This window comes from Mirounga leonina, unplaced genomic scaffold (genome assembly GCF_011800145.1).
Source record: "Mirounga leonina isolate KUSES-001 unplaced genomic scaffold, KU_Mleo_1.0 Mir_92, whole genome shotgun sequence".
Lineage (NCBI taxonomy): Eukaryota > Metazoa > Chordata > Mammalia > Carnivora > Phocidae > Mirounga > Mirounga leonina.
In genome coordinates this window covers 15,031,082-15,054,272 of record NW_023270852.1, presented here as the reverse complement: position 1 = coordinate 15,054,272, position 23,191 = coordinate 15,031,082, and the positions used below count along the sequence as shown (strand labels likewise).

The 23,191-nt window shown below is 43.3% G+C and overlaps 1 protein-coding gene across 1 annotated transcript in view; it reads left to right on the top strand.

Annotated features, from left to right (window-relative positions):
- The first annotated feature begins 75 nt into the window (after window positions 1-75).
- XRRA1 (X-ray radiation resistance associated 1) overlaps window positions 76-23,191 on the top strand; it is a 63,307-nt gene continuing 40,191 nt past the window's right edge. Inside the window, exons 1-7 of the mRNA XM_034995021.1 lie at window positions 76-321; window positions 2,806-2,861; window positions 6,398-6,495; window positions 10,874-11,058; window positions 14,396-14,467; window positions 15,635-15,707; window positions 18,672-18,769. Of these exons, the coding sequence (XP_034850912.1) occupies window positions 6,402-6,495; window positions 10,874-11,058; window positions 14,396-14,467; window positions 15,635-15,707; window positions 18,672-18,769 (522 nt within the window). The 5' untranslated portion in view covers window positions 76-321; window positions 2,806-2,861; window positions 6,398-6,401. The remainder of the gene's footprint in view (window positions 322-2,805; window positions 2,862-6,397; window positions 6,496-10,873; window positions 11,059-14,395; window positions 14,468-15,634; window positions 15,708-18,671; window positions 18,770-23,191) is intronic.

Sequence of the window (23,191 nt, the reverse complement as noted above, 5' to 3'; positions counted from 1 at the left end):
AAGCCGATTGGCTGAAGCTGACGGCGTGACACGCCGCCCGGAGTCCGTCGGGATCCGTAGTCCGGGGCTGGCTGACGAGAGGCGACCAGCGGAAGTGGCCGCGGGGCTTGCCGGGACTTATAGTAGTTAGAAGTGGCGTCCACCGGTTGCTGCCTACACGGCTTGCCGCCGCTTCGCGGTTACCAAGGAGTGGAGAAGGTAGGGGTAGGCGCCACCGTGGAGCGGCTCCGAGATCTCCGGGAGTCTCGCAGGCGCGCATCCCGCGTTGCCGGGACGCAGCCTCTGGGGACGCCTCGGAGGCGGAAGCGACGACGGAGGCAGGTGCGGCTGGAAACTTAGTTTGAGTGAGGGATTAGAGTCTCCGTTGCCCTAAAAGTTTCCAAAGGGGCGGCAGGAGCTCGTTCTTCATCCGTCCTACCCCTTTTACAGCACTTACTGGTTATTTTCTCTGGTGACTGTCAACTTGTTAGTAATGTTTTCGTGTTAATAGAGAACTCACATTTGCTGAGTGTCTACCGTCTGAAAGGCTGTGTACCGTGTACATTTATATTCATCCTCTCATGTAGTCCCTTAACAGCCCAGTCAGAAGAGAAAACTAAGAAATTTACGCAAGGCCGGATAGCATGTATCAGAACCTGGTTTAGAAGCCAGGGGGGTTTAACCCCCTGGTATGTTCCCTCTGCCACTCTGTTTTTAATCGTTTTAGGATGTAATAGTATTCTAGATTTTCATTAATTCATTTTTTTCCACAATTTTTTTTTTTTTTTGAGAGAGAGTGAGCGGGGGGGGGGGGCGGGGGGGGGAGAGATCTTATGCAGGCTCCACGCGCAGAGCAGAACCCGACTGGGGGCTCGATTTCACACGGGACCTGATCTCACAGGGGTCTTGATATCACCACACTGAGATCATGACCTGAGCTAAAGTCAAGAGTCGGCTGGTCAACCAACTGAGCCACCCAGGCACCCCTTTTCCACAAATATTTATTGAGCACCAACCAACATTGCTCAGAAGTACTAAGGGGTACTGGAAGATCAAGACAGACCTGTTCACTACTCTCTTGGAACATCTACTCTAGTGACCTAGAGTTATCACATGACGGGATTATATTATACCATGATCTCTCTTTTTTTTTTTTTTAAGATTTTATTTATTTATTTGAGAGAGAGAATGAGAGAGAGAGAGCATGAGAGGGGGGAGGGTCAGAGGGAGAAGCAGACCCCCTGCCGAGCAGGGAGCCCGATGCGGGACTCGATCCCGGGACTCCAGGATCATGACCTGAGCCGAAGGCAGTCGCTTAACCAACCGAGCCACCCAGGCGCCCTATACCATGATTTCTTACATTGCATCACTTGTTTGTTTTTTAATCACCATAAATCCCTCCTAAGTGTCAAAATATTGAACAAATACTGAGTGCTTACTATGTAGCAGTCACTGTTCTGGGCACTAGGGATATATTCCTAAATAATAAACAAAGTCTAGGCAAAATACCTGTCTTGGTGAAGCGAACATTCGTGTGATAATGATTATCACTAACTACTATTAGATGGGATTTCTTCACTTCTGTGAATCAATCCATTCAGATGCTCCAATAGCTTTTTGCTGTTTATCTTCTATACTATCCTTCTCATTTTTCAAGACCCAGCTCTAATGTCACCTGCTCTGAAACTTTCCTGATCCTTATTTTTTCCTTCTTTGCAGACACAATGAAGAACTCCATGGCATTGTGTTTATGGTTCAGTTTAGTTCAGTAAACACTCTTTGAACCTCTTCAGTGGGCCAGACCCTGTATGAAGTGCTGGGAATAAAGATAGAGGTAGGATCTAGGCTTGGCATTTGAGGGGCTCACAGCCTGGGATTGGGGGTGTGAGGAGCGGGGAACAGACAGGTAAGCAGGCCATTGTACTACAGTGTGGTAGAGTGTTTCCATTAAGAGGTGGGCTGAGATGGTAGCACAGAGAAGGGTCAACCTGAGGAGGTGGAGATACAGGAAAGCTGTCTGTATGAGTTAGGCAAAGAAGAAGTGGCAGAAGTGTCATAGGCCAAGGAATGGAGCAGCACATGTATGCAAATGAGCACCATTACTCTGTGTGTGTGTCGGAGCTGGGAGACATTACAATTAGGCTGAGATTAGCTTCTTCAGGTTTGAGATAGAGACCCGAGGTATCTGAAGCTAACTAGGCAGACAGCCTCTAAGTCTGGAACTTGGACTTTCTTTTTTCCACCATGCAGATAAAGTTCATACTTTCCTTAGGGTTACTTTCTAGACAATGTAACATCAGGATTGTGTGCCCTTCCTAGCTCATTAATTGTCTATCCACACCTTCTCACCTGGTATTCTTCATTGGGAACTGGAATTTCCCAGTGGATTAGTTGTGTCCGAGTGTGTACGCCCTCCACAAGTCTGAGTCTGATTCATCCTTTATATATGTAGAGCAAATATCTTTTCCCAGATTGTGTCTTATCTTTCAATTCTGTCTTTGCACTTTTATTGTAGATTTATTTTGTATTAATGATCATATAAAAGATCCTTCCTGATTTGTGATTTGCACATCTTATTTAAGCACTCTAGCCCCACCCCATCATCACAAAATTACTCCCTTGTTCTACCTTCCTCCCATCCATGTTTCTGTCTCTATCTCTACATCTCTAGTTATCTATTTCTGGGATCTTTAGTTTTGTGGGGGTTTTTTTAGGCCCCAGCTGAGACACATTTTGGAGGCAAGGGTCACAGTAGGATGTAACTAATGAGAAAGTTGAAGAGCTCTGAATGACAGGCTAAGAAGGAGTGTAATATCTGTTTTACAGGTGAAGAAACACAAAAAAAAGGAAGTCAAGGGGTCTTTCCCAAGGTCAAAGATCAAGTAAGTACTATGCAGATCAGAAGCAAGGTCCTCATATTCTGTAAGTTACTGGAGTCTTCTCCCAACAGTCATCATCTCTAACATTTCCCAGCCAGCTACTTACCCATTCATTCACTCACCTATGTAGCAGATAGGTATAGTTGGTCACAAGAGAGATTTCCTGAAAGACAGATTGAGTAACTTTTTTTTTTTTTTAAGATTTTATTTATTTATTTGAGAGAGAGAATGAGAGACAGAGAGCACGAGAGGGGAGAGGGTCAGAGGGAGAAGCAGACCCCCCGCTGAACAGGGAGCCTGATGCGGGACTCGATCCCGGGACTCCAGGATCATGACCTGAGCCGAAGGCAGTCGCTTAACCAACTGAGCCACCCAGGCGCCCCTGACTGAGTAACTATTGATCTTTCCCCATCCATCCATCCTTCTATCCATTCATCTTCCTGACACATTTTTAGTGAATTCTAGGTTCAATGCTAGGCTCTGGAATTACATACGTGAATAAGATATCATGGGACTCACAGCAGGTGAGAAATTGGTTAAGGGGAACAATTATAATAAAGTGATAAGCACTATACTAGGAGAAGTATAGGGTATTGTGGGAACATACAGGAAGGGCATTTACCCTTTTTGGGATGGTGACAGATCAGGAAATTCACAGTGCCCTGTGTTGAACCAAAGGAGATACCAACATCACCTATTTATTCCGCAGATAATTGTGAATCTATTATGTGCTAGGTGCTGTGTTAGGTACTGGGAATAAAGAAATGAACTCTATAGGTGCTCTCCTTCCTTTAAAGGAGTTCAGAGTCTAGTTAGGAAGATCAGAAATACGTATAAAGACCCTTGGGCCCTGGGAGTACATCATATCCTTCATTTGGCTCGCACATGTTTATGGGTTATTTCCTTTGAGCATTCCAGAGGTGGAAGAGAGATGGTGAATTGGGTATGTTTCCAGACTTGGAGGTCCACAAACCATTGAAGGAACCCCTCCATGATTTTTAGTAATCTTATGAAGTAGAAAGAGCTCCAGCCATGAAAGAGATATAGAAGAAATACTCCAGTGCTTAGCCAAAGTAGCAGTTATTTCACTCTGGAAGGTTCAGTGAAGGCATTGTGGAGAGGGTGGCATCTGGACTGGATCTAGAAGGTTTTTAAAAATTGAGTACCTCATTTAATTCTTACAATAATTCTCCAAGGCACATGTCTTTATCTTCATTTTACATGTGAGAAAGTTGAGGCACAAAGAGGTAAAGGGCTTGCCTAAGGTCACTCAGCTTAGTGGCAGAAACTAGACTCAAATTTAAGCCTCTTGTCTCCAAAATTGTTGCCCTTCCTACTGCACCACTCTACTTTGCATATTTGTCACTTCCAGAAAACATTTTCCCAGGACACCTGATCCTATCTCTGCTCCTTCCTTTCACTGAAATCTCATTCCAGACCCTCCATTTCAGGGACCACATCCTTGCCCCAGCCAGGGACTTACAGGTTCCCAAAAATCTGCTACCCCAAATTGTCTGCATCTGTTCCAAAGCATATCTGGGAATGGCTGGATCTCTTTATTTTTTTTAAGAATTTATTTTTAAGTAATCTCTATACCCAATGTGGGGCTCAAACCTACAACCCCCAAATCTAGAGTCAAACACTCTACCAACTGAGCCAGCCAGGTGCCTCTGGCTGGATCTCTTTTTTCTTTTTTTTTAAAGATTTTATTTATTTGAGAGAGAGAGAGCGTGCACGCACGGGGGGGTGGGGTGGGCAGAGAAAGAAGGAGAAGCAGACTCTTGATCCCAGGACCCCAGGATCATGACCTAAGCTGAAGGCAGACACTTAACTGACTGAGCCACCCAGGCAGCCCCTGGCTGGCTGGATCTCTTTGAGAAAAATCTCAAATCTCTAAGAGCTCAAGTTTTAAGAAATTTAGATCTTTGATTTATTCCTAACAGAAGTAGCATTTGAACTGTTTCTTTTTTTTTTTTAAGAAGGAGAGATGGTGGGGGGAGGGGAAGAGGGAGAGGGGGAGGGAGAGAATCTTGTTTATTATTATTTTTTTAATTTGAGAGAGAGAGACAGAGATAGCAACAGAGATAGAGTGTGTGAGTGGGGAGAAGAGGGAGAAGCAGGCTCCCTGACACGGGGCTCCATCCCAGGACCCTGAGATCATGACCTGAGCCAAAGGCAGATGCTTAACCGACTGAGCCACCCAGGTGCCTGGGGAGAGAGAGAATCTTAAGCACGCTCCATGCTCAGTGTGGAGCCCAATGGGGGGCTCTGTCTTACAACCCTGAGATCATGACTGAACCAAAATCAGAGTTGGATGCTTAACCAACTGAGCCACCCAGGCGCCCCTGAACTGAATCTTAAAGCATGAGATTAACCAGGTAATGATGGAGAAGGCTATTTTAGGCCAAAGGAACAAAGGCAGGGAAGACTGAATGTGTTTGGAGAATAGAAAATGATTCTGTAAGCCTGATGGGCAGGGCTGACTGGAGCTAGAAAGGTTAGGACATGGGACTCCAAAGGCCTTCAAGAGCAGGCTCAGGTTGCTCAGTGGGAATCTGATCAGAAGACTGTTGCAGTATTCTAGGTGGGAGATGGTAAAAGATTTAATGAAAACAGTGAGAGATAGAGAAAATTACATTGGAACAGTTTTCCTGAGCTGGAATTGTCTTGACTCAGTGACCAGTTGATGGAATCCCATTTCACCTAGCATTATTTTTATCAGACCTCTCTTTCTAAAGCACAGCTTGGGTCATGGCTTTCCCCAGCTCAGATACCATTCATGGCTCTCAAGTTACCTACCAGGGGAAGCCTGAGCTCCTAGCCCGGCGCTGAAAGCCTTCAAGAGCAGACACCATCCTTTCTGTCCAGCCTTATTGTCCCAAACTCCCAAACACACATCCTTCTCCTTCCTGATCAGGTTGTTTCTTTACTGAACCAAATGTGCCCACTACTATGCCCTTAGTCCTGTGGCCCTTTTTATTTGGAATGCTTATCCTTTATTAGCAAACTCAGTTCATCTCTCAAATATTATTTTCACGACATCTTGCCTAAAAACATGTGTGCCTTCTTCCCTGAAATCTGTTAAAACAAAGGACATTTCTAGTGAGCACTTAATATGTACTAGGCACTACCTTTATAACTTGATCCTCTCATCTGTCTATTAAGGTAGGTGTTATTACTCCCAATTTACAAAGGGGAGAAAACTGAGCCTCAGAGGGTAGAGGAACATTTCCAGTCATAAGAGTGAGGAAGGACAGTCAGAATTCAAACCAGGTCTGTCTGTATCCAAAGGTGTTCTGTATAGTGTTCCACTGAGTTAGGACTGATTTGAACCAAAAAATCCTGGGCCTTGGTCTCCCTCTTCATTCAAAGGGCCAGCCCATTTCTGAAACAGGGGAGGGGCCTCCTGGACCTCAGACTTAAGGTGGATATAGGGTATGGTGGTCCTCCTGGTGGGCTCATAAGCCACATTGGGTGAGAGAACTATGCTGCCCTTTCTCAGTGCTTCTACTTCCTCACTTTCCTTGCTTGACTCTCAGGGAGATGGCCTCCTCAGGAATATACAAGCTGGATAATGGGAAGCCTTACCTGAACAACTGCTTTCCAGCCAAAAATGTCCTTCGGATGCCAGACAAAGGTCAGGTGACTTCTCAGATTGATACCTTTGCTTCACACTCAGTTCCTACATCCATTCCTTCCTCTCCAACCCATTTATTCCTGTTCCCTGCACTACCCAGCCCTATCCCTTCCCATCCATCTTCCTTCAGCAGCCTCAGGGAGTTTTCTAAAGTGCACATCGAACCACAGTGTCCTATTCTGTTCAGTGACTTCTCATTGCTGACTCCTTTACCTGATACTCTGTGTTCACAGTCTAACCTCCCCTTATCTTTTGCCACAACCCCATTCCTTTACCTATGCCCTATTCCATAGTACTTTCTTTTCACATAGCTTGTTTTATTTGCCCAGAATATTCCAGCTATCATTCCAGTTATCCAAACTCTTTCCATGCCACAAAGCCCAGCTCTTTTTCCCATAAGCCCTGTCTAGCTACTCCAGCCCTCAGTGACCATACTCTCTTGTGAGCTGTCTTCCTCTCTGTGTTTATTATTTGTTGAGTAATCATATTCTGCCAGGATCCTAAATAAAATGGCTAAATAAAATGACTGCTAAGTAGTTTTTCAAACATTCATCTAGTTAAAAACTCCCTTGGGGCAGGGACTCCTCATAACACTGAGCAGAGCTCTACAGATGAAACACTGCCGAGAAGTATGAGTTCACTGGATTAGATTTGTTGATTTGAAAGGGTAGAGCAAGGGGGAAGTATCCCTTCTTTAGACTTGCTGAAGACTCTAGATTCTAGAAATGACTTGCTGGTTACTCTATATGTGGAATATTGGAAGAACTTTCTCCTCCAATCCATCCTCCCCACCTGTTTAAACCCTTCCGTGGAGCTCTCAGTAGGAACTCATGATTTCATCCCCACACCCCCTTACACACACAGATGGACAATAGAGAAATAAATACAGCCATGTGCATCTGTATGTTAGTATATATATGTATATTTCCTAGTCCACTGAGTGCAATGACACCTCATTCACAAATAGCATACCTGGTCCCTAGATTTTGGTTTCTGGATACAATTCTCCAATAAAAAGAGCCAGGGCTCCTCAGAGAAATAGTTGTTTCCAGGTTTGAAGCCAGAAAAGTACAAATTGCACCTGGAACATCGTATAGTAACAGGAAGTACAGAAGTGCTCAGAAAAATGATGAGTGCGTATCAGAAGGACATAGGAGCTAACCTGAAGGAGCTCCCTATGGCCAAAGCTGGGACAACCTGAACAACAAAATAAATAAAGGTAGAATTGGGTTGTAAACTATACAATAAATAAGTATCCATGAGCCCATATTGATACAAATAAATATTTGAATATGTAAATAAGTGTAGGAGAAGGAACAACTCTTCCTACAGTAGAATTTCAGTTAATAAATGTGGAAGGAAGGAAGGAAATAGAAAATCACTGTTAAAGCATCACAATAATAATTTTTACAGGTAAGAAGCTTCTGTAGATGTTGTATCAGGCTTCTCCAGCAAAAGAGAACCAATAGGATATGTATTTATATCCTACTTGTTCTGTTTCCATATTCATATGTGTGTACACACACACATTATCTGTTTTAAGGAATTGGCTTATGAAATTATGGGGGCTGGCAAGACTGAAATCTATAGGGCAGGTAGGCTAAAAACTCAGGAAAGAGCTGATACTGTAGTTTTTTTTTTTTTTAAGATTTTATTTATTTATTTGAGAGAGAGAATGAGATAGAGAGAGCATGAGAGGGGTGAGGGTCAGAGGGAGAAGCAGACTCCCTGCTGAGCAAGGAGCCGGATGCGGGACTCGATCCCGGGACCCCAGGATCATGACCTGAGCTGAAGGCAGTCACTTAACCAACTGAGCCACTCAGGCGCCTGATACTGTAGTCTTAAGGCAAAAGTTTTTCCTCCTTTGAGAAACCTCAGTTTTTGCTTTTAAGTTTTTTCAACTGATTGGGTGAGGCCCGTACACATTATTGAGGATAGTCTCCTTTACCTAAAATCAACTGATTGTAGATGTTAACCACATCTATAAAATACCTTCACAGCAACACTTAGATTAGTGTTGGATTGAATAACTGCTTACCACAGCTTAGCCAAGTTGACACATAAAATTAACCATCACAGATGCTAGAATTAGTGGGTCAAAGTATGATGAGAAAGAGGATATTTGCATAGTCTTAAAGTATCTTTCTTAATTACAAAGGGAACTTTTCAGTAGGGAAAGTAGGCTGACACCACCTTAACCAAGTGATCAAGATTAACGTCACCAGTCATCAGACATACTGACATCACCTGCTGTCTGATAGGATGCGCTGACAAGGGCACCGCATCAATTCTGTGATAGTTTTGTCAAAGCACAGAGCCTTAATCTAATGATGGGAAAGCATCAAACAAATTCAGATTGAGGGACTTCCTATAAAATAATTGACCAGTACTCTTCAAAAGTGTCAAGATCACACAAGAAAAAAGGAAGACTGAAGAACTGTCACAGATTGGGGGATTCTAAGAAGACATGACAACTAAATAAAATGTGAGATCCCCCTGGAACAGAAAAGGGACATTAGTGAGAAAACTAGCAAAATTCAAAGGGCTATGGATTAGTTACTAATATTGTACCAGTGTTAACTTACCACCTTAAATCATTATATTATGATTATATAAGATATTAATATTGGGAGGGAGGTGGGAGGATGGGGTAACTGGGTGATACACTATATGTTAATTAATTTAAATTTTTAGAAATTTATAATAAAAGATGTTAGCATTAGGGGAACTGGGTGAAAGCTGTACAGGAACTCAGTATTATTTTCACAACTTTTCTGGAAGTCTAAACTTACCTCAAAATGAAAAATTACCGGGGGGGAAAATGTTCCGATGGATACTCTTTGTGCTAAAAGCCTACCCCAGTAAACTCAAGGCCCTTGTTCTGGTCCTCTAGACTTTTTCTGATCTGACTCTGCTGACCTCCCCAGCCTCATCTCTTTTCCCTCATGTTCATCTCCAGACAACAGTCTGGGCCTTACTTTCTCAACCTGTTGGGAGTTTGGGCACCAACTCACACTGGAGTCTCCAGGAGTCAGGGCTATTAGAATAGAACAAAGATCCATGACCCAGATGGGGGCAACCCTGGGAAATGGAGTGTCTGGAATCTCAGGCCCAGAGTGGGAATGGGAAATGACTCACAGCAGACATAGGGTGGGAGTTGCACCCAGGAATAAGGATTGGCAGCTGTGGTCAGGTGAGCCAGGGCAAGCCCCCAAGGCAGAGGTAGTGGGCTATGAGGGCAAGGAGCCAATGATCAGAGGCACTGAGCTGGCTCCAACAACTCTGTGCTGTTCTGTATCGTTCTGATATATTATGCTTCTGGATACTTCTGGTGCTCTTCCCTCTGCCAAGGCTGCCTATTTTTTCCATCTCCATCTAGTCTGCCTTAAACTTACTGGATCTAGCTCATGCCCTAGGCTGGTAGCTCCCCTGTCTGTGCTTTCACAGCACCTCTTCTATTATTAGGCTCCTTTGGGTCAGGGCCTCCATCTTAAATTTATCCCCACAGCCCTAGTTCCTAGCACAATGTAGATGCTCAGAAAATGCTCCCAATATGGTAAGCTCTGTGAGGCCTTGGGAATACTGAGATGGATCAATCGGACAAAATCTGTTCTGAGGGGCAAGACAATAAACAAGTGAACAAACAAAATAATTACAGATTGCAATGAGTGCCTTGGAGTGAAAAAACTGATGCAGGAGCGAACAGATTCTAGAATGTTGTCATGATTTTTCTTAGGTGAGCTTACTAGTAAACCTCATATTCTTTTTCGCTTACATAAATTTTCAAGTTCTTTCTACAGTGAACATGTATTGGATTTTTTAAAAGTTCCAACTGTCCTATCATTTTCTTATTGAGCTCCTAATACAACCTTTATGCTATAGTGATGGGATTCAGGATAAGGTCTAGCAAGATGGAGCCCGTTGAGTTGATGCCACTCATTTAGATGCCAAGAGATGACAAATGGGAGAGTAGTGAGCCGCATAGGAAAGAATAATCAGCCCTGCTGAGGAGAGTCAGAGAAGGCAGAATAGGAAATACTTGATTTGGGGTCTTGAAGGAACATTAGTGTTTGGAGACAAAAGTGTGGAGGAGAGAATTGGGCAAGTCATTCCACCTCTTTGAGTCTTAGCCTTTTCATCTGTAAAATGGGGACAGTAACACGTCCTTCACTGGGGTTTGGGGCCAGTTAAAGGAGAGAGCTATGCAGACACCCCCCATCCCACCAGCAGCAGCTGCAGCAGCAGAACAGTATCTGGTGCATATCAGGTAATGAGGAGCTCTTTTTGGTTTTGGTATTATAGGTAAATATTCTGTAAGCACACAAGTTGTAGCTTTAGAGGGGTTTGCTCCTCCTCATTGTTCTGATCTTCTCAACAGGCCGAGGACACTGGTTAGTGGCTCGGAAATGTAACCTCAAGAAGAAGCCCAAGAGTGTGCTTGAGGCGCCAGCTGAGGGTCAGGAAAGCCAGAAGAAGGTTTCTTCTGAGGTCCGGGGGAAGAAAGGGTTTCAACAGGAAAACCAAGAGGACATTCCTGGACATGTGCTGGACCGGGCTTTTCTGGTGAGAGTAAATGTATCCTGGAATGGCTGGCAGAATCAGCTGATGACTGTCTTGGTTGGGGACAAGGACTTGCTCTGTTCCACTCTGATACCATGACCCCCAACCCACCCCCAAACTATTAGAGTGATCTTGGCTAATTGAGCACAGTCAGAATGATGAAGGGACCCAAAGCTTTCTTTACATCCACCTTGTGAGATAGGTATTATTGTCCCTATTATGTTGTTGCCATTGCGAAGATGGGAAAACTGAGGCCCTGAAGAGGTAATTTGCCTTGGCCATGGTCCCACAGCTAATAATTAGAACTCTGTCTATTCAGGATTAGAACTACTCAGGATGAGAACTCTGGTCTACTGACTCCAAAGCCTGTGCCTTTTGGTATATCAGGTAAAAAACTTTTAATTGAGTTGGAGAGGCAAAGGAGTAGGTCCAGGGAACAGTAAAGTAAAAATTCCATTCCTGCACCTGGTAGGGGGCAGAGATTCCTGTTCTTCTCTGGGGAGATTTTTCCAGGAATGGGGGAACTAGGGAGATTCTACACTCCACAACCTTTGTCCTTTGGTTTTAGTATCTGGCTGAAGTCTGGGGGAGCCAATCAGATAGTACCCAGTGTCTGGGGCAGGCTTCACAAAGAAGACTGGGGTGGCTGTATTGGAGACCAGCCAGGTAATTTCACATCTGCTCTTTGCAATGCCTCAGTGGCTTGGCAAAGAAAGACATATTTTGTAAACTCATATTAATGTCCAGTCCAGTTCACATAGCTCCCTATGAAGAACTCTCTGGCATCCTGCTTTGTTCCTAGACTCTGCTTATGGTTCCCAAGAGTGGCTTTCTATACAGATCAGATGTTGAAGGAGAGCTTTGAGAAGGCAGCTTTGAGGTTGCAACTCACTTCAAGCGGGTAGTGTAAGCTTTTTGCAGAGTCCCATGATGTGTCCTTTGTTGTAATGTCCACTTCTCACTGGGTGTGCGGAGGACTGAAACAACAGTATTAAAGAAGGTCAGAAAACACTTACTATAGTAGTCTTCTTTTCCCTTTTGTTTCCTACAACATATACATTCCCACAGTAATGGAGATGGTTTGTCACCCACGTTGCGGCTTTGTATACCAGAAGCAACAAGAGTGTTTCTCACAGTAATGGGATACCTGCTTACCTGCTGCATAGTTCCACTTGAATGTTTTATTGGCACCTCCTATTGAACTACTGCACCAACCCCCTTACTCCAGGTCCCAAGACATACCTCTTTTCTAGTGTTTACTATACTGCCTCAGTGATGGTGCGATATCCAGTCACCAAGCCAGTAATCTGGGGTTATCCTTGACACTTGCCTCTCCCTCACCACCCCACTACTGCCACTACCAAGCCCTGGCACTTTTATTGAATAGTTGTCAAATCTGTATTCTTTTCCTCAACTCCACTGCCTCTACCCCATTCTGGACCACCATCATCTTTTATTAGAGTAATTCAGTAACTTCCTAACTAGTCTGAACCAACTAGGATGCTTTTATTTCATATAAAAAGAAGCCAGAGGCATTGTTTTTCCAGGGTAGGTTAATTTACTGTTAAAGGCCTAGGTTCCTTCATCTTTCTGCTCTATGTGCTTAGCATGTTGTCTTCTTGGGCTAATTGCCTTCCTGATCCCAAGATGGCTGCAGCAACTCCGGTCATCATATATAAAGGATAATATCCAAAGGTACAAAAGGGACTGTCACTGTCTTATGTCTATTTTTAAAAGTAAGAAAGAGCTCCCCAGAAATGGCCTCCTACCCCCAGCAGCCGGTGTCTGTCTGATTGGCCAGACCTATATCATATGTCCCAACAGTCATTGGTTAGGGGAACATAACCTCCAAGATTGGATTAGACTGTCAGGACTTACCCCTTGGAGCTGGGGCCTAAGGACACATCCAATCAGAAAAATGGAATAATGCTGGGATTCTTTAATAAGGAAGTAGTAGAGAAGTTGCTCTAGGGAAGGTAATTAACAATGTCTGGTGTATTGGTCTCTTCTCATCCTTTCTATGTATATCAGACAAAGCAATTTTTATAAAATTGCTATCAGCTCTTGCCAAAAAAAAAGTCTGTTAGCTTTCCACCGACTGTAGAACAAAATCCACACTCCTTTACATAGCCAGTAGGGACCCAGGTGATTTAGTGGCTGCCCCCCTGGCCTTGTTGTTTTTCATCCTCTCAAAAGCACCTGGCTTTTACCTGTCTTGATAGCTTTCGCTGCCTGCCACCCACTTTCATGGGACCAACTCCTACATAGCTTTTGGGTCTCACCTGAAATATTACTTCCTCAACTAAATATTTCCTCTCCTCCCGAATGAGGTTAGGACCTCCTGTTATTGTCTCCCATAGCTTCTTGAATTTCTCCTTTAAAATATTTATCACATTTAGGGGTGCCTGGCTGGCTCAGTTGGTAGAGCATCCGACTCTTGATCTCGGGGTTATGAGTTCAAGCCCCACATTGGGTGTAGAGATTACTCAAAAATAAATAGAAAATAAATCTGTAAAAAATATTTATCACATTTATAAATACTTGTTTGCTACTTGGCTTCCATGTTGTCGTAAGTTCTATGAATAGAATATAATAAACACCTAATTCCATGCCTAAACATGATACCATAAATAAATGATTAACAGAAAAAAAAAGAATGAGGTTTGGTTAAACAGAAATAGAAGCTCCAACACTAAGTTTTCCTTTAACTTTTTACTTATGAGGGGCAACATATGGTAGTCAAAAGAGCACAGAGTTTAATGATAACACATTTGGATTCAAATCATCTATCACTTACTAGCTGTGGGACCTTCAGCAAGGCACTTTATCTCTCTTAACCTTATTTTTCTCATTTAAAAAGGAAAAATGATCATACTTATGTTAAAGGGTTTAGTTAGGATTAGAAGAAAATGTATTGATGTATTTAGCACAATACATGGCCCAAAGCAATACTTAGTAAATATTTAGTGAATAAAAAAACGAACAAACAAATAAACAAGCAAATTATTATAAACATGAAGAGATTGGTAAGGCCCCAGAAATACAGATTTTTTGAAGAGTCAGGTAGAAAAAGCGGGGCTCAGAAAAGACAGAGGAGGAACAGAGAGGAAGGAATCCTCCTACGAACCCTGTCAAGTCAGTGTTACTATCCGCATCTTGGAGCTGGGAAGCTGAGAGGTGGAAGAGCTGAGGTGGCAGCTCTGTTCTGAGTGACTCCCAAAGCCCATACTCTTCGCGCTGTACTAGGCCCCCTTTCTCAACAGGGAGTCATTTGTTGTCTTGGCCAATTATATAAACTTTCTTGGGGCCTTGAGACCTGACTCTCTGCACTGTGTTCCAGCTGAAGCACCATTGTGTGAGGAAGCCATCAGACCTGGTCAACATTAATGTGAGCGGCCTGAAGTTCTCCAAGGTAGGGCCAGCCAGTAGAGATGTGATTGGGATGAGCCAGACCTGAGGTGGCTCCTGGCTGTTTGTCCATTGTACCTCCAGAGTCCCTGAGGACTGGGGGTTTGGGGTGGGGGGCGTCAGACAAAGCTTCACTGGGTAGAAACAACATGCAGACACAATATTTTGCTGTGAATTTGCTATTGCCATTGGCCCATGTGAGGTGAATTAAAGGAAGTAGCATTATGGGAGTTGGTTTGAATTTGTCATAGACCTCTGCTGGGGTGACACTGAGTTCCCATTAGAAGAGCCTGTAGGAGAAATTTCTCTCAAGTTTCAGTGTAGGAGTGGTAATGGTTCTCCCAAGATGCTGGTTTGTTCTTATACACACTAGGTGACTCATGTAATGAGTCATGTTTCTTTCTTACATTGGCTAATAGGTAGCTTGAGCCACATTTGTGCCCCCCCCCCCCATTAGCCAGTATATGTGCAGGATATTATGCCATGTTTTTGGTTTATAGGCCTTCCATGGCATATGAAGAGAGATTGGTGGTATAAAATATACAGCAATTAAAATAAATAAATCAGTACCACAAGTAACATAACGTAAGTAAATCTCAAAAGATCTAGGTGTATCAACACAATCTCAAAAACATAGTGTTGAGTGGGAAAGGCGGATTGCAGAATGACACAGTATGATTGCATCTAATATAGAGTTTTAAAACTTACAAATAATATTATATATAGTTTATAGATACACATATATAGAATACAAGTATAAAACAAGTATGAGAATGATAATCACCAGTTCAAGATAGCTGTTATCTGTGAGAAGGGGAAAAGAATACAATTGGGGAAGATTGGAGGGGTGGGGGGTGGGGTCAACTCTTTAGTATTTTATTTCTTTAAGGAAATTTGAAGCGGAGACAGCAAAATCTTCACATAAAGGTGGACAGTGGTTACATGGGTCTTCAAAGTATCGTTCACTAAACTTTTCTGTACATTTGAACTATTTCATAATAGAAAAAAAGCAGCAGAAAAGCCATTCTGGCCCTTAGCAAGTGGGTGTACTTTGCTAAGAATATAGCTTATCCCTGTAGGTCTTTGTGCCTTCTGACAGCAGCTCTGGAGCTTTGGCAAGCCCTCCGGGCAGGGCACTAATCTTGTGTTCTTTTGAAATGCTTTCCCACAGGCTAAGGAAAAGGACTTCAAGCATTTTCATTCGGTGATTTACATCAATGCCTCAGAAAACCTGCTTCCTCTAGGTAAGCTTCTCAGCCAGCACAGCCAGTCACTCCTGTTAGAACTTGCCTGTCAGTCCATTCATGACTGGCTGCTCATCTCTTTTTTAGGGTGCCGTAGGCTAGGTGCTGGAGAACGCCCAGCGCAGGATTTCAGCCCAGAGCTGGCACTACCTATTTAGAGTGTTTCTCTCTGAGATGCTGCTTCTCTGTCTGTAAATGGAGACAGTTCCCTTCCTTTCTTCCTCCCCAAGCCAGGATGCCTAGTAGGCTGAGATGAGAGAGGTATATGAAATTGTTTTTAAGCCTGTAAGAACTCCTACGGGAGCATAAAGGCTTCTCCTTTATTCAGCAAGTCCACAGCGACCCCTGCTGGGTGTCAGGACTATGTGCATGCTTGGCTTTTAGAAACGAATCAGTGCCTGTTCTGGTGAGCTCATAGTTTGGTGGGAAAGACGGGTTCAGACACAGACAATTATAGCAGGATATGGTAAGTGCAGTGATAGAGGGAATCAGAAAATGCTATGCAAGCATATAAGCGGACACCAACCCAGACCAGAGTGTCAGGAGAAACTTCTGAGGAGAAGGGCACCGAGCTGAGACCGAAAAAATGAACAGGAATTAGAAGGTATTTCAGTCCAGCGGAGTAGATGTGGGACAGCAGTGCCTGATCAGGACACTGAAGAGGCTCTGTATGTTTTCATGGGATGTGAATAGGGGAAAATGGAGACCAGAAAGGCTGGCAGGGACTAGAGTATCAAGGGCCCTGAGTTGTCACTAATCCTGCAGGCAAAAGAGAGCTTTGGAAGGCTTTTAAGTAGAGAATTTCAGTGGGAGCCATGAGGAAGGTGAATGATAAGAGAAGAAGATGGGGACCAGGAAACCTGGGAGATGATTTCATTTTTCCTGGGGGCGGGGGTAGGAAAGCCTGAGCCAGGCAGTAGGGGTGAGGGTCATTGCAAGAGAGATTCAGGAGGCGGTAGAAATAACAGGACTTGGTAGCTGATGGAGCCAAGGGGGTTCACTGAAAACAGAGAGCACTAGAGTTTGGGGAGAAATAAGATGATTTCAGTTTTTAGTGGTTGAGGTTGAAGGGTGTTTTTAAAGAAGCTTGTGACACAGTCCCTGCCCTTGAGGAAAGAGTACAGTCTTGTCAGGAAGGTGGGCTTGAAATACAAAGGCCAATAGGCATATGAAAAGATGTTCAACCTCACTAATAATTAAAACAGCATCAAAATCCTATTTTTTGCCTGTGAAATATTGGCAAACATGAGAAGGACTGATTGATGACAGCCAGCATTGATGGGGAAACAGATATTCTCACATTCAACTGGCAGAAGTGTAATAAATTGATGCAACGTCTTTGGAAGATAGTTTGGCAATGTCTGTTAAAATAGTCATTGCCTTTAATCTAGTAGTTTCCCTTTCAGGAATTGATTCTACAGAAACACACTTGTATGAGGACGTTCATTGGAAACATACTGAAATACCTATCAAGCAGTCTTTTTCATGGGCTCTACTGAACATTCTGACTCCCAAGACCACCATAGGCCCCACTTGACACCAGAAAGCTCTGTCATTCTACACAGTATACCTGCAGCACAGCATCTGCAGTTTCTCTTCAGAGGAGTCCTCACAGCAGTGCCTGTAGCAGCAGTCCCTGCAGCCGTCTGTGGGCCATTCTCTGCAGCCCGCTGCTCAGGTCCAAGACAGTAAGACTGTCCTTCGGTAGATGTAGGAGCCACTCTGGCTTAGAAACCTCATTCCCCACAGGAGCAAATAGCTATTGTAACACTCCATAGACATAGCTCCTAGAGTCCTGGCAAAGGACATGACTAATTATGGGAGTCACCACACACAGGGAAGCCCAAAGTTATGGTGCACCTTCAGATGTTTGTAGTTCATTTAGAGTTTCTCCTAGTCCAGATGTGACTTGTCAGTCTGGCATCATTTTACCATAATAATATTGCCTAACTATGGTACCATACCATCTGTTTCAGATTACCAGGGAAAGGGGCTAGAAAGTTAACCCAAAGTCCAGTTCTCATGCAGAAGAGGAAAAGTGTTCTTTTTATCCAGATAGCCCAAAGGCTATCAATAGGGGAATGGTTAAATAAATTAGGGTATGTCTGTAATATAGAACATAACTCAGACATTATGCAGATCCTTATGTTTTGACATGGAACAAGCTTTTTTTTAGATTTATTTATTTATTTGAGAAAGACAGAGGAAGCACAGGGTGGAGGCGGGGAGGGACAGAGGGACAGGGAGAGCAGAGTCAAGCAGACTCTGCAGTTAGCGTGGAGCCCAATGCGGGGCTTGACACAGGGCTCAAAGCGGGGCTCAATCTGGGGCTCAATCTCAAAATCCTAAGATTACAACCTGAGCCGAAACCAAGAGTTAGACACTTAACCAACTGCGCCACCCAGGCACCCCAACATGGAACAATCTTTAAGTCATATTGTTAAGGGAAGAAGGCAAATCACAGTACGATGTGTATGGTGTGATTCCATTTGTGTAAAAAGATGTGTCTGTGTTTCACTGTACACATGAGAAGAATTCTGGAGTATTATACATGAAATTTTCAATGGTTATGTCTGGGTGTTGAGATTAAAGGGAACTTTTGTTTTTCTGTATTTTTTAACTTTTTTTGGTAGGCATGTTTTACTTTTATAGTAAGGAATAACAAAGATAATTTTTAAATGGGCTTTGGAGTTAGACATAGATTCAGTTCTTGGCTCTTTCACTTCCCAGCAATTCCATTTCTAGCAAATCACTTATCCTAGCCGAGTTTCAGTTTCCTCAGCAGTAGAATGAGAATAGTAATCCCTATTGTTCAGGGTTGTTAGAGATTCAGAGGCCATGTGTACAAAGCATCTGACCATAAGCTTGGCTTAACCCAGTGGGAACCCAGTAAATGACCACCGTTAACATCTTTCTCTTACATCCTTCACAAGTAGCTGATTCTCTCTTTCTCCTCTCCTGTAGAGGCATTTCATACATTTCCAACCTTAAAGGAACTGGAGCTTGCATTTAATGGAATCAAAACAGTCTACGTGAAATATGGAGACTTTAAGTTCTTGGAAGTAAGTTGGAGGTAGGGAGTTTTTGGTGCCCACCTGTTTCCCTATAAAGAATGGGTATAGAGGTCTCTACTGATTATAACTGTTGGGAAGGAGCTCTCTGGCTACAGCCAGACTCTTGCTTCACAGCAGTCCTCTGCAAAGGGTGGTAGGGTTGGTGGTGATGATGAGGGTAGTGGTTGTGAATGGCAGCAGTGGCAAATAGGTGAGACTGTATCATACCTATGGCCATTGTGCATGGTCCTGGAGAATAAATGCCAAACATCATGCTAAAGGAGTCCGTGTAGAAAATTGAGTTTAAACAGAGTACTTTAGGAAGGAGAGTTTGAGGGGAGATCTGGATCCAGTGGGGGTTGAGGAGCCTTGGAGGTTAAGTGCGAGGCACAGCAGATCAGACCAGCTGAACTAGAGGCATTATGGACTGATGCCGGAGACCCATCATGGTCCAAATGAGCCAGATTGGCTCCAGTGGGCTCAGGTAAGGGAGGCTAAAGGCCTAATCTATAGGCCCAGAGGTGACTGTGAAATAAAACAGGAATCCTATGAGTTCTATAGCATACTCTTGACATTTGTACATCCATAGCTGTTCTCCAAACCCCGGATTCAAAAATACAGAAAAATTTGTTTGCATTCTTGGCTTTCTCCTAAATTAAGTTTCCTATGGTGATGCATTTTCTATGCATCTTCTCATACTTCAAGTTAATCACCTCTTCAACTTCCATGAAAACTTGAGGGCCATTTTTCACAAAGCAACAAAGCTTTTGTCACTCCCTGAAAGTCACTGCATGCATGGAGATTAGAGTTGGAGCAAGGTGTGGGGCCGGGCTTCTGGCCAGGCTCATTCACTGAATAAGGGGCTCTTCCCCAGGTGTTGGCCTTATAGTACAAATGTTTTAGATTCAGATCTCAGCAGAATGTCTGTGCGTCATAAGCCTTGGGGTTGACCCCAAAGAGTTGGTAACTTAAATCATTTAATCCGCCAACATCAAGGGCATCAAGGGTCAGCCACTCTTCACAAAAGCCTCACTTAACTTAGTCTTGCCAGAGAGAGAGAGGGTTCTTCCACAAGAATCAATCTTTCAGACTTGATGGCCTTTGTATGCCAAAGTTTTAAAAAGCTTTAACTGGGGCTCCTGGGTGGCTCAGTTGGTTAAGCGACTGCCTTCAGCTCAGGTCATGATCCTGGAGTCCCTGGATCGAGTCCCTGGATCGAGTCCCTGGATCGAGTCCCGCATCGGGCTCTCTGCTCGGCAGGGAGTCTGCTTCTCCCTCTGACCCTCCCCCCTCTCATGTGCTCTCTCTCTCTCTCTCTCATTCTCTCTGTCAAATAAATAAATAAAATCTTTAAAAAAAAAAAAAAAAGCTTTAACTGCTTGGGATGGCAATCTTCTAAAATGGATTATATGTTCTTTTGTTCTTAAAACATGATATCCTAGATGTAATGGTAACTTCTCTCCATGGTTTCAAGTGATATTGAGGATAGGGGTGATTTACTATGTGATTTGGAACAGGAGTTGTCCTCAGATTTGTCCAATAAGCAGAGCTCTTGAAAGTCCAATAAAATAGAGTATAAATTGACAATAACTGGTGTAATTTTTTGCTATGTTAAAAAAAATCTGTATACTAGATTTTAATATAAACAGTGGGAAACAGAGTCCTGATGCTAGAGATGCAGGTAGCCATTTCTTTTACCTACAGGCCTGGGAGCTTCTTATGAACTTCCATTTTTTTGTTATTTTACTTTTTTAAAAAGTAGTTATTTGTGTCATGCATTGTCATGCATTGTGCCAGGCATCTTGTCTTCCTCACCAGTACTATTTCAAATCCCAATTTCAAGTACCTATGGGCCCTGGGGAGGGGACATGACTCTGACCCCACAGCTGACTAGCTTGGATCTACTGATTGATCATGATTGACTTAGATGCCCTACTTCTTAGTTTGATAGCTTCTGATAAAGATTATTTATCAGGCAGACCCAGCCTTACCCAGGGGAATTTATTTACATAAGAGAGCAGACCAAAGTCAAGATGCTGAATATAAATGAGAAGAGGAAATCTCTTGGCTAATCATTGGTTTCTATCTCTGTGATTTACAAGGTCTCTCTAAGAAAAAGCATAAAACTGTCAAAAGTCCTGAATTTGCAGTTCACAGTAATGAATACTTTGATGTATAATAAAACTTGATACAACTCAGCAGATGCAGTAGGTTAGGAATCTTCTGTTCTTGTTTGCCAGAAAGCTGCCACCCAAGGAGTAGAATTCTTCAGCAGTCAATTTAGAAAAACTTAACTTTGCCATGATTTTATTTTCTGCATACTGGTCTGAAAAAGGCTCAGCTGGTGCCCTGCCCTGAGAGTTAGGAGACCTTGTTTCTTGTCTTGGTTCTGCCACTATTTTGACATAGCTCCTTGGCCAAATCACTTCCCTTCTCTGGGACTTAAGTATACCCCTCTTCAAATTCTGGGTCAGCTCTGAAGTTCTGTGACCTATTATTCTAAGACCATTCATTTCTTTGAGCTGCTCTTAATTCTGTGGAGAGCAAATTTGGCCCCAACATTAAGTAGCCAAATCAGCGAGGACAAGAGTCGGCAAACTTCTTCTGTAAAGTGAATATTTTAAGCTTTGTGGTCTGTATGGTCATAACTAGTCAACTCTGCTGTTCTAGAAGGAAAGCAGCCATAAATACTACATAAAAAAATGAGCATGGCTGTGTTCCAATAAAATTTTATGATGCTGAAATTTGAATTTCAGATAATTTTCACACAGCAGTCTTCATTTGATCTTTTTTCAACCATTTAAAAGTGCAAAAATTATTCTTAGCCCACAGGCTGTACAAAACAGGCGGCAGGATGGAAATGGCTGAGAGGTGTTAGTTTACCAACTCCTGAGCTAGCACACTGATGAAACAGCTCAGTGTGGTTGGAATGGAAAGTGAAACACTGTAGAGTAGTGATAGATGAGCCTGGAGAGGTAGCAGAAGAGAGACTGTAGGAAGCCTTGGAGGCCTCACTAAGGAGTTTGAAGTATCCAGTGGATGATAGGTATGGCCACTGCATGAATCATGAGTTGGAGGGAACAGAATGAGAGATATTAAGGAGACAGAATCCATAGGTCTTATTGACTGCCCACATATGGGTATGAGGGAGAGGATTTTCCCACCTTTATCTACGATTATCTGAGCCAGCTTTCTAGGTCTTCTCCTTGAAGGCTTCTCTCTTTGCCCCTGCCAAGTGGAATCACCCCTTTGTGTGAACTCTCAAAACTTGGAATTTGCTGATGGCAGCATGAACTCAGCACTTCTTTGGTGCTTGGCACCTTTCACGGCCGGCCCAGTCTTATCAAACCCTCTGTTATACCACGGACTCTAGTCATACCCAAGCTATTTGCAGTTCTTAGAACAAGGTAGGCTACCTCCTGTCTCCTGGCTGCACTGCCTCTCTTTTTGCCTTTAACAATTTGGTGAATACCAACTAGTCTCTGAAGACAGCTCGAGCGTCACCTGCTCCATGAAGCCTGCTGGATCCTGTGGTAGAGCTGACTGTTCCTTTCTTTGTGCTTCCATTGGTCTGTGTTCAGACCTCTATCCCAGCAGCATTGCTACTTAGTAGCTGACCAGCTAGGTTGTGAGTTAACAGAGGACAGACTGATACAGAGTAAGCCTTCAGCATACATCCCTGAATGAAGAGATGGTTATAATGATGACAGCCAACATTAACTAAGCACTTACTATGTTACATAATTTCTTATAATAATTCATTATTATTTCTATTTTATAGAAGCTCAGGTTAGGTAATTTGCCCAAATCACACATTTGGACAGTATTTAAACTCAGATCTACAGAATCCATCAATTGATTACTATAGTAGAGTCAGACCAAATTCAGTCTCCTCTGGCAGTGACCTACAGCCACTTGGTTATATGTCTGACTGACTATGTAACACTGATGTGGTCAACCAGCTGGGTAAGATGCTGAAATGCCCCCATTCAATAGGCTTCAATGACTGTGTGTGGAGAGAAGGGGAGGAAAGGAAGCAGACTTATACATAAGAGCTAAAGTGAGTGTGTAGAGAGGCCCAAAAGAGAAAGAACAAAGATTGGGTTTTCTATCATTTATCCCAATTGTCTTTGTCTTTGCAGACAGAAATTCAGTTTCCTGACTGGCCTCTGACCCAGTGAACTATTTCATGAATCTAGGTGGCCAGTTAGAAAGTGGTTGGTAGTGACAGTTTCGGTCATTGCCCTCATAAGCCAGTTCATTTCAGCTGATTTTTTATATGCACCTACTATGTACCAGGTCCTATGCTAGGTTACAAGGATATAGTGATACAGTAGCAAGGCCCTTGACCAGGGAGTTTATGGTCTAGCCTACCTTTGTGTACCAAGACTATGCTAGGCACATCCATGTACCAACATCCCTATTCCTCAG